This window comes from Hydra vulgaris, chromosome 14 (genome assembly GCF_038396675.1).
Source record: "Hydra vulgaris chromosome 14, alternate assembly HydraT2T_AEP".
NCBI lineage: Eukaryota > Metazoa > Cnidaria > Hydrozoa > Anthoathecata > Hydridae > Hydra > Hydra vulgaris.
In genome coordinates, this window is record NC_088933.1 from 24,731,351 (window position 1) to 24,744,029 (window position 12,679).

At 25.9% G+C, this 12,679-nt stretch overlaps 1 protein-coding gene across 1 annotated transcript; it reads right to left on the reverse strand.

Moving 5' to 3' along the window:
* Positions 1-313: 313 nt before the first annotated feature.
* Positions 314-10,469, reverse strand: LOC100213708 (5-aminolevulinate synthase, erythroid-specific, mitochondrial). The gene is made up of 8 exons (XM_065818319.1): positions 10,223-10,469; positions 9,938-10,057; positions 7,307-7,547; positions 6,954-7,186; positions 6,652-6,854; positions 5,934-6,094; positions 1,536-1,737; positions 314-1,333 (listed from the first exon to the last, which is right to left on the reverse strand). Exons 1-8 carry the CDS (start codon positions 10,368-10,370, stop codon positions 1,043-1,045), a joined length of 1,599 nt encoding a protein of 532 aa, XP_065674391.1. The 5' UTR covers positions 10,371-10,469; the 3' UTR covers positions 314-1,042.
* Between the last annotated feature and the right edge of the window lie 2,210 nt (positions 10,470-12,679).

The following is a 12,679-nucleotide window of genomic DNA, read 5'->3' on the forward strand; positions in this document are numbered from 1 at the left end:
AAGCGCATTTAACCGCAAAGCCACTCAAGAGTTAAATTGTTTATCTGAGTTTTTAAAAAAAAAATTCCAGCCACCCTTTTATTAAGATCCTCCTCCCCCAGTTTATTAGGTCTAGACTAAAATTCATTTACTTTCTCTCCCTTCCCTTGTATTAAGCACCCAGGAGATACAAGAAAGAAAAGGGAAAAAATACACGTGAGCACGCGCAGTTTTTTTCGGAAAAAATAATATTTAAAGCTGATTATTGTTTCCTTCCTTTACTCTTAGAAAGGTCTTCACGCCTTAAAGGTGAACGGAAAAGAAAACTCTTCAATTATTAGTTCATTTTTTTTTTTGTTACATAATTACACGATTTTCTTTTCTTTTCCTTTACGCGTAAAATTTTCTGTAAGTAGAAATCCGCCTTGATACTTAATCTAAGAAAATATATCAAAGAATTCAAAGAAAAGAAGAAGAGAAATAAAATATTCTAAGAGAACATTAGACAAGAACACTCTTTTATCGTAATAGTACCTCAAAATTAAATAAAAAATTAAATATTGATACAAAACTAAATACTTAAATTATTAGAAAAATAAATAACAAATTGTTCCTTTCTTGAAGAAATTTAGTCAAATGAAGCCGGACATAAAAATAATACAACATATTCACGACAATAAAAAACAAATGTTATTAAATATTTAACTACATGACATTAACTTTAATAAAAGACGAGTTCAGCACCTTAAGGATCAAAAAAAAAGTTATCGAATCATCAAACATAAAACAATTTACAAACATAAAAATCGAAGCACCAACATGAAATTAAGTAAAATAAACACCGCATTTAAATAATAATTTTATTTGATATTACCTGTACGTGTATTAATGATACGTTTAGCTTTTTAAACAAATTTTACGTTTCTCCTTTCTTTAAGTCATTGATTATCAAAAAAATAAAAAACCCAATAAAATTTTTACTCGTAAAAATGAAAATTAGTTAAAACTAAAAATTTAAATGAAATTAAATAACTAAAAAATCATAAATAAATTAAAAATTATTTCATGCAGCAGCTACATGAGTATAAGTAAGTGTGCCTTGTTTACACATGTCTTGACATTCACAGTCAGCATTACACAATGGGTATTGAATTGGGAGTCCCACCTCGAGCCAGACCTCTGTCAAAGCATCTACTAACTCATCCATCATCTGTTCAGTATGAAAAGGGGTCGGAGCGATTCTCAGTTTTTCTTGACCACGTGGTACTGTTGGATAATTAATTGATTGAACATATATTCCATGATGGGATTGAAGAAGCTGAGAAATTTTCGTACACTTATCTGGGTCAGCCGCCTAAAAGAAAAAAATATTTGGACCAGTCCCAAAAAAAAAAAAAAAAATTTTAATTTATAAGTAGAAAAATGTTTAGTTTATTATTTTTTTAATAGTTGCAATGTATTTTAAGAAACCTTTTCATTCTATAATTTACATTAAAAACATATGTGCATCTGTATCAAAAAAATCTACAAAACATCCTAAGTCCTAATAAACTTACCATTACAGGAATAATATGGCTAGGAGAAGGATGAACAGGAAAACCACGTTGAATCAATTTGGTTTTAAGTTGGCGAACATTCGCTTGATGTTTTTGACGTAAAGCTTGACCTTCTTTGGTTTTCAGCACTTCAATAGACTTGTATGCAGCATAGACCTTGTCTGGTGGGAGCGCAGTGGTAAAGATAAACCCTGAACCATAGCTAAAAAATAACAATCATAAAAATGTGTATATATATATATATATATATATACACACACACACACACACACACACACACACACACACACACACACACACACACACACACACACACACACACACACACACACACACACACATATGCATTTACGTTTATGTATATACAATGGATAATATATATCTTGAACAAAATTTCTTAATATATTTTGTTTACTTTATTCTTAAAATGTATGCTTTACTTTTTCAGAAAAATATAAAAAAGAAAATATATTGAAAAAATAGATTGCTGCCCTAACCCAAACCCTTACCTGATGTACCTACACTCCTTACATGTTCTACTTATCATGTCAGTTAATGTATGTACTGTAGCCCCCCCCCCCAGCTACCTATTTCAGTACAACACCAGAGTGTATCTAATGCTGCACTTATATATGTGTACATATATATGCACAAATGTATGTATTTATTTATAAGCACATTCATTATACTAAAGCTATTTGTGCATTGTACAAAACATTAAAATCCGATTTTAGCTAAGGGGAAATTTTGAGGATTTATTTATTTAAACAATTAAATGCTTTAAATTAGACATGAATTAATTGATAATAAAAATAAAGATAAATAAATATATTTTAACATATATGTTATTAGAGTTTTTTAATTTTATGTTAAAATCTTTAATTTTATATAAAGAAAATGTTAAATTAGACTTTAAAGATAAGATATTATATTAAACAAGATTTAATGTAAATATTAAATTTAAATTAAATAGGATTTAAATAAGTATTTGCCATTTTCTAAAATTAAAAATATTTGATCACCGCTAAATTCCATTAGATTATTGTGATTTACAGTTATATATTATTAGTTTTATCTGATGATTTGCCAAATGAATCACGATATTGAATTTTAAATCATAATTCTTAATAATGAGATCATTTATCATATTTTCAAGATCAGCGCTCAAGTATTTTTTATTGAGTAATAGCTATTGAATTATGTGATAAAAATAGCTTACAATTTTTAAAATAAATAAATATTTAAAAACCAGAAGCATTTCCAGATATTGAATTCGCAATCACATAATTCACCCTTTGTATTTAATGGGTCTCTAATAGTATTTAAAAAAAAGTTTATCAACAATTGGTTAACCTGGATTAAAAAAGCAAAATTGTAAAAAAAAATTTGAAAATAAGAACCTTTTACTAAAAAACATTTTGAAAAAAAAATTACTAGTAAAACATGTAAATTGTATAACTTTGCTTATAATGCCTATTACTAATACCGTTGGAGATCCAGGTTGACATTTTTGAAGAACATTTTTTAAAAATAAAATTAAATGTTCAAGGTCTAGAGCAACAAAAACTTTTTATTCAAAAGTTTTTCCCAGTATAATTTTGTTAGATAGTATACATTTACGATTTACGGTGTATGCTTAGTCATTTTTAAAAACTGTTTTTTAAACTTTTCTCTCTCTCTCTCTCTCTCTCTCTCTCTCTATATATATATATATATATATATATATATATATATATATATAAATATATATATATATATAAATATATATATATATATATATGTATATATACATACACACATATACACACAGAAAAAGGCCATTGAATTTTAAACCCATCAGAAATTCAGTGATATACGCAGTGCCATTGGGCCGGCTAACACCCTGATATCAAAACTAAACCCTCTGTCGATGTAGCAGTACTTCCTTGTAGCAGCAGGCTTTAAGATAGTTGATGAAGCAGCACTCCTTGTAGTAGCAGGCTATAAGATGGTTGATGTAGCAGCACATCCTTGTAGCAGCAGGCTATAAGATAGTTGATGTAGCACCAGGCTATAAGGCAGTCGATGTAGTAATACTCCCTTGTAGCAGCAGGCTATAAAATAGTTGATGTACCAACACTCTGTGTATGATTTAAAAATGTTTTAAAAATACAAAAACACTATTAATTAAAAAAATATTCTAGTCGTTAATATTGCGGTTTTTTAAAAAACTATAAAACTTAATGTACTTCTGCATTATTTTAATTGTTTTGACTTTTGGACAACATTAAAATGTAGCTTAGTTGTTAAAGTCACTTAAACGTTGTTAAAAGAAACTTTTTTTTACCATATAATTCTCTTTTGACCACGATATAAGGATATATATATAAATATATATATATAAATATGTGTTATAAGTCTGCCGATAGACAAATTATGAATAGATTTCATCTTTTCAATCCACAAAGATTCGAAAGCAATCAGGAAGGTCAGGTCAAAAGCAATTAGGAATACTGTCAGGATAAAAAGTTCATGATACTAAGCAACAAAAAACCCTATTATAATCAGCTAATGATTTAAATGAACAAATAAAATGTTTTTATTGAATAAACTATATAATATTTCTACCATAAAGCGTTATTTATATGACATAAATGTCCTAAAAACTTTCCTTGAAAAACTGAAACGCCCAAGAATAATTAGAATCACGCATTTAAAGAGAAGTAGTCAAAATTGGTCAAAGATTCTTTTAGTTATGAAAACAAGTTTATGCAGTTCTGATTAGATGGAATCAAGTTTGTTTGAATGGAATCAAGTTTGTCCAGTAGGTACAAAATATGATTCTAAATCTCATCTGCTTACCGTAAAACATGCAGGAGGTAATGTAATGCTTTTGGGATGTTTTATTTGGGATGGTGTTTAATGTAACAAGTATATATTGTCCCTATATGAATACGTCCATGTAATGCATACATAATGCATACATTTTATGTATAATTTGTATGTATGTATAATAATGCATACATTTTATGTATAATAATGCACACATTTTATGTATAATTTTATGTATTATGTATAATAATGCATACATTTTATGTATAATTAAGTTTTATACATTACAAGTTGCATACATTTTATACAATGTATATACATTACAAGTACATTACATTTTATGTATACAATGTATATACATTACAAGTACATTACATTTTGTGTATACAATGTATATACACAAAATGTAATGTACTTGTAATGTACATTACATTTTGTGTATATACATTGTATAAATATTTTGTTTCTATGGCTGCAACTCTATATTAATTTTTATTTAACAAACTTGGATTTTCGAGAATTGAATTTCATACTTTCTATTTATATATAATTAATAAAATCTGATGGCAAGATTGCAGGTATCACGTTGCTTAACTATTTTCAATTAATAAAACGGTGTAAATTTGCAACATCTTTTTTCTAAATTTTCAATGATATTTCAGAGTTATTTTTACATCTAAAAATACTAATTAAATTTATGTGGTTAGCATATCTAGTTTTAAAGAAGGGTTATACCGATGTAGAAGTGTGAGTAACATCATTGGAACTTACATTAGCTTGATATACAATGTTTTTTGTTAGGCACTAATTTGGTTTCATAAAAGACATTTGCAGTTACTTTTAGCTAAAATTATATTGTTTATAATACTGCTGTGCTATGCAAAAAATGCAGTATTTCAATCTAAGCAAGTTTGGTTTTAATGTATTTTTGCTTCTAGTTTTACAAAAATTATAGAATTACTGTTTATTTTCTTAATTTTAAATGCTCATTTGAATCGCTCAATTTTAAATATTGGAAATACTGCTTTTTTATTGCAAAAAATGGTACAAAACCACATTGTTAACCCCCAGTTAGCAATATCTCAATTTTGACCAAAATTGGAGATGTATTTTTGCTTAGCACAGTAGAATATGACAATTGTGTAATTTAAAACAGATTTTTTATTCAGCATGCAGCTGTAACTTATTTTTAGAGTCTTTTTGTTAAAATTTCACTTCCTAGTGGGCATAAAATATGTTTTAGACTTTTATAAAACATATATGTTTTACGTATTTTAAGCATTTTAAACACGTCTTGCGCTTACTGGGTTGTACTTAATAGAGAATTATTAATAGAGTCTTTATTAAATAAGGTTAAGTTTTCTAATAATTGAAGTAACATTTTTGATTTAAGAGAGTTTGATGCCGCATTTATATATATATATATATATATATATATATATATATATATATATATATATATATATATATATATATATATATATATATATATATATATATAATAATTTTATATATTATATGTAACATTTTTAAAGTTCTTCTACATGAAAACCCAAACATTTAATTCACCAACGAAAAAAAATCAACCTTCTTAAAGTATCTATCACTTTTGAGTTTCCCACTAAATATCCACCGATGCATCCAATAGCCTTTCCTAATGTTCCACTGATAATATCCATTTTATGCATGCAATTGTCTCTTTCACCAATTCCTGCACCATGTTTACCATACAAACCAACGGCATGTACCTTAAATATATTTATACATACTTATATGTATGTTGTTTGTATGGTTAAATAAATTGTCTGTCTATAGTTGATTTATATACTTTTTATAACAAGATGTGTTTTGCATATTCCTTAAAGCAAGGGGCCACTAAATTACACTTAATTTAAACTTAACGACTTCAAAACATAAATGTTAACAAAAAAAACTACTTTGGGGTCATCCATAAAGGATGTCACGCTAAGTTTAACTAATGGCAAGAAGTCGGAGAATGTTGGCTCTTGTGCACAGAGATTTTTAAAGTATTACGGCGTCTTATCTTCAATCAAAATCTCCGTGGAAGGAAGCCAATAAACTTCTACTTCTGGTTTGTATTTAAGTTCTGAATGACGTCCTTTATGGACAACCCCCTTACAAAAAAAGTTTTACTTGATTGACTTGTTTATAATAACAACTTTGAATTACAGTATTATATCTGTAATTAATTACTTTTTTCTTTGACAAGTAACTACAGCCTGTTATAAATTCATACCTAATTGTAACTAAACAAATTATAAATTGAAAAAATTAATAAAATTACCTCATCAACAAATGTTAAAGCATTGTATTGATGAGCTATATCACACAACTCCTCTAGGGGACAAACAGATCCAGACATAGAATGAACTGTTTCAAATACCACTATCTTTGGAGCACTAGGATCAGATGTTTTCAGCAACTGCTCCAAGTGCTCAGGATCATTATGTCTATAAATAACTTTCTTGGCTCCACTAGTTCTTATACCTTCAAAAAATAAATTTAAAAATCTTAAAATATTACTCATATTTAAGGACTAATTACAAATTAAAAATAAAAAAATGACTTAATAAAAAACCAAAATACCATGAATCATTGAAGCATGATTCCCTGCATCAGAAAAAAAGATACACCCTGGGAGTTGCTGACCAAGTGTAAACAAAGCTGTATCATTTGCCACATAACATGATGTAAAAAGAAGGCCAGCTTCTTTTTTATGCCATTTAGCTAAAGAATTTTCAAGCATTGAGTGATATGTGCTAGTACCAGAAATATTTCTAGTTCCACCAGCACCAACTCCATTAGATTCAATGACATGCCTTAAAAAAAATAAAGGAAGAAAGAAATATTTATAATAATTACTATATTATCAACTTATAATTAAAACTTTTCTTAAACTTTCTTAAATAAAAATATAAAAAAGTTGAAGTTAAACTTACTTTGCAGCTTCGACTACAACTTTGTGACGACTCATCCCCAGATAATCATTACTGCACCATACAGTTACTGGCTTAGGCTCATCAGAAAAACTGAAATCTTCACCCAAAGGAAATTTGTTTGCATCTCTATTAACTTTTCTGAAAACTCGATAACTGTGGTCATCTAATTTTTTCTGTATCATGTTTTCAAAAAAACCATTAAACTCAAATGCTGATGGTTTCCTAGATGTGGCTTCAACTTCTAATGATGTAAAAAAATCACATAAATTGTTGTTTACTTGCTCACTTATTTCCTTAATAATTTTAATTAGCCATCTAAAATTATTAGCATTCTTTTTTTGTGCTGTTGTGATATCTTATGATTGTTTTAAATACCATCAGGTTTTCCAAACAATATACTTTTAAACTTTGCCACTTGTTTTCTTTAAAGTAAAAGATCATGTCTGGTTACTCTTATGTAATATTTTTTCAAGTAAACAACCCTGATCAAGATATACTTTAAAATTAATATATCCAATAAACCTTTCCCAACACAATTTATTTTTAGTTGATATTTAATCTTTAGTACTACCAATTACTATGTCATGTTAGCTAACGATCTATCTTCTATAGTTTATTTGTTTTACATTTCTATATTCATCTTCATTTTTTAAAAATAGTAATACAATGTACCACAATGTAGAACAAAATATTTCTCAAGACAACAACATTACTTGGAGACTTGGACATATTACTTATAATTTAAAAGTCATTTACTCATTTTTTATAGTTTTAATATAGGTGTTAGTAATATGTGTTCTTTATATCTTATAAATTCTAAAAATTTATATACCTTAAAATCGCCTAACCTCGGTAAAATCGCATAAAAGCTTGGTAAAATCGCGTAAAATTGCCCAAGCACTTAAGCTTTGAACATTTATTTAACACGCATAAATTAAAAATTTTCAATTTTTTTTTTCTGAAACATACAGAAAAATATATTGATAATTGATATTGTAAAAATAAAAAAATGAAAAATAAAAACTAGTACTTAATATTTAGTTTAAAATGAAAACATTTACTTTGACCGAACTTTCCATACCATCTCATAAGCTCGGTCACTATATAAATACTAATAACGTATCACAAACTTAACGTCACAAATAATGAAAACTAATTTTTAAATGATGTTTTATTGTAAAATTATGATATAAATTCAGGTATTACCAGTAATTAAGGAGGGCGTCGCCCTGGGCTCAAAAAAAAAAGAGTCTTTTGGCACCAAATAAAACAAAAAGGAGTACATAAAAAAAGGCCTTTTTAAATATAAGTAGTAGCATTTTAATTTTTATTGTAGTTAGTTAACTATTTTATTACTGTGGCTATTATCAAATTTGTTACGCCACTGGTTAATAAATTTGAAAATATATTTTATAACAATTTAAAAAGGTTCTTTCAATTAACAAAAAAACACTAAACTGATTTAAATGAGTGTTGTATGTTTATTGGCATTTCCTGCACGTATTGTTGACCTGAGTATAACAGCAAGATCCACACAACAAGATCACCACAGGATTCGCAACGCATCCATAATTGTCTTTGTAATTTTATCTCCAAAAAAATGTCACAAGCTTGATATTTTTTAGAACTCAAAGAACCGTCAGTTAATTTTGAAATTATGAACAAATTTTTTATTCAAATAAAATACCATGGTGTGTATCCATTACAAAAATGTCAAAATTTACTAGTAAATTTACAAGTAAAGTTACCGGTAAAATTTACATTCGTAACACTTATCAATATTTCACAATATTACTGCTGATTGTCTCCTTCGTTGTTTATTCGTGAATGACTGAAGTTAGAGTATTTCAAAATTTCACTAATTTTTATAAATAAGTAGTTAATTTTCAAAAATTTATAATTTTTTCTTGTAACTATAATTAATTGGTGATTCTTAATAATGCTAAGATTAAATATAATCATTTATTTTATTAATTTGCTTATTTTAGATTTTAAAAGTATGCATTTTTCCAAATTGATTATTTTGCTAAAGAATTATTTCAGCAGGTTGTATATAAACATTATTTTGTTTTATAGGTTCATATTTACGAACTAATTACAAATATTATTTAAGAAAAATAATTTGTAAAATTTGAGTTATGCATACTTTTTTTATATTTTTTCTTAAATGACCGAAGTTACATGGTGACCGAACTTAGGCGATTTTACGGTATGCAACAATAAATTTTAATTAGATATCTAGAATAGATTAGTTGTTGTAAATAAACTTCATGTATGTCTTTGTCAAGATGTCTGAAAAATTTTCTTTATTTATACAATAAATGAGAAATTTGTCATATAATTAAAGATGCATTTTTAATTACATAATAAAATTGATAAAATTTCTTTATTATATTAGAAATACTATTGGCTTGTTTAATATGCTAAAAACTTTGCTTTAAATATGGTTCATTTAATAAATTTAATGTGCTTATAATAATTATACTACTTTTTCTAAAACAAGTTGCATAATAATGTTGTATAATTATCATAAGCATTTTCTTTATAAGCATGTTTAACATAAGATCTTATGATAAACATATTATTTACCTTCTATAAATGTTTAGATTGCTACATAACAAAGAAATTCACCTTCATTAATTTGAAACTTTTGATTTCCTAATATTGTACTTTCTGAAGCAGTATGAATAGATTTTTTAACCAATTTTTTCATGGTGTCCATAAGAACATCTGAATTGAAGGGGCAATGACCTAAAATTATGTCTAATAATATCTAATATCTTCTTAACAAAATTAATTACTTAAACAATTAGATGAAGCAATTTTACTCACTTTAATATATACAAGTAAACATTAAAAGTGCTGGTTACAATATTTTCATACATCTAGATATTTAGTAAAATTGTAGCAACATACCTTCTTTCTCATTTTTTTTATCCGATAGTAACTGTGACATTACTGGACATTGCAAAGTTGAATCAACAAATAAATTTCTTTGACTCTGTGCCATTAATAAAGTTTCCAAAGGTTTTTTCAGAAAAATACACTTTCTTTGTAGCGCCATTTTTCAAAAAATTACTACTTATAATTCAAAAGTTTTTTTGTTTTTTAAAAGTCTTTTTTAATTAATTCTGCATGTTACAAAAAAAAAATTAAAATATTTATGATATCATCATAATCATTCAAAATAATAAGAATACTAAAACTTATGCAATCAATTATTCAAGAGAATAATAATAAAAAAGATTATGCATAATCTTGAAGTAAACAAGATAAAATTATTTTTAAGAAAATAGTTTGATAAAATATCTAACATAAACTTAGTAACAATAAAATAAAAACTTTAATTAATTCATTAAAAAACTTTAATAATGTCAAATAAGTAATCTACATATCATTATGCAATGATAATTTAGAACTATAATATGGTATTGTCATTAAAAACAATAATATTATTTAATATTGAATACAATATTTACATACATAATATCATATATATTTGCAGACATAATACATTGTACATTTTACAATATTAACATATGTTATTAACGTATACTATAGTTTATTATTAATGATATAAAAAGTACCAAAACACAAAAAAAATATTTCTTTTTAAGATATTTTATTTAACTCTGTATATTTCAATCATTTCAGCTTCAAAAAAAAATTAAGCAAAAAAGTCATCGACTTATACCAACAAATAATAATTTAAACGCAATAAAGAATTAATAAAAAACTTATTAAAAAAATTTTCTTAACCACAAATTATTTCTTGGTTATTTTTCTAGACGTACATTTCAGACAAAATTCCTTGTTTTAATAAAACCATTTAAAAAAGTAGTATTAATAATATTATTAAAAAGTAATTAAAACCAACCAGGAAACGGAGTAAACGTAGGACGAGTAAACATCGTTTTCCCCACAAGTAGAAGACACAAACGTCACTTAACGAGATCCGTCAATTTATGAATCATTATTGACAAAAAAAAGCATGATTTAAATCACATAAACTTAATTACTCATAATTTTTTCAGATTAAATTAAATTCTCATACTTTTTTTGTTGCTAATTGTTTACTTATTCCTACTATAAAGTATTAAAATGACGTTATTATTTTCTTTATTAAGGTATACAAGTAAATAGAAACTTTTTTTCTTGCACGAAATTCAGAATTTTAAGATTAAAAGTATTTGTGTGAATAAATAAATAATTCGGAAGTAAAACTCTGATTTAAACATTGATATCATTGTTTTATACTTAACAGTAGTGTTGCGCTGCTTATTATTTCTTTTTATTTTCAGTTTTTTTTTTTACCACTTTTTGTTTTCTTTTTTTTTTGGCTCAGTCAACTATTTGTCATAGTATCAATAACAAACACCGAACAATAAAGGCACCAAGACGGTACACGCCGCCTGGGATAGCATTCCTATTTTATTTCCTTTTTATTTAGCGCCCCTTGAACATCTGAATGCCAGGGGCAAACAGCACCTTTCGTACTCTGCGCCCCTGTTGAACAACACACAAAATTGTTTGATACTTAAAAGCGAAATTTTAAGCTTTACTTCATTACAATTTATAAAAGCATTAAACATTACAATAAACAAAAAATTTATATTTGAAATGTTTGTATTAATAAATGGTGAAAATGCAAATAAATGTCTTAAAATAAAAGTTTTTCTTATAAATACTAAAAAAAAACATTAAGTATCGCTATATATGAAAAAAGATCTGATTTTCAAAAAATACAACAGCAAATTTAATAGTATTTAATAGTATTGAACTCAGTGATTATGAAAAGAATACTGTTATGAAATGATGAATATGTAAATTCCATTAAATTTTGTTTTAAGTTTTAAATAATCTAAAATTGTTTCTGCATTTTTAAAAATAAATCTAAGTTTCATCAAAAGTATCATTCTAAAATCCTTGGAGCTTAACAACAAAGCATATGAAATGCTTCTTTAATAACAATCGTATTCAATCAAAAACACAGTTAAAACGAAAATTATTAAATGTAAATCTAGAAAAATTTTTAAGTAATATTATTATTAAATATTTCAGTAATATTAAATTTATTTTTTGAAAAATATGGGGATTCTTTTAAAGAACTTTACCGATTTGACAATGTCTCTGCAGCTATTTTTAACCTATATTTTAAGGTTTTTAACATCTGTGTTTTTTCAAATAAAGCTTTATTTCGCTTTATATAATCTTTTCAATGAGTTCATCTTTTCTTATATTTTAATATAAGAAATTTAAATTTTATACAATGGGAGGATTCTATTCTTAGGCTATTGCTACAATTTGTAATAACATTCATTTAATCATTAATAAATATATTATAAATAATCAAAAGTGACTAGAAGTTTACAG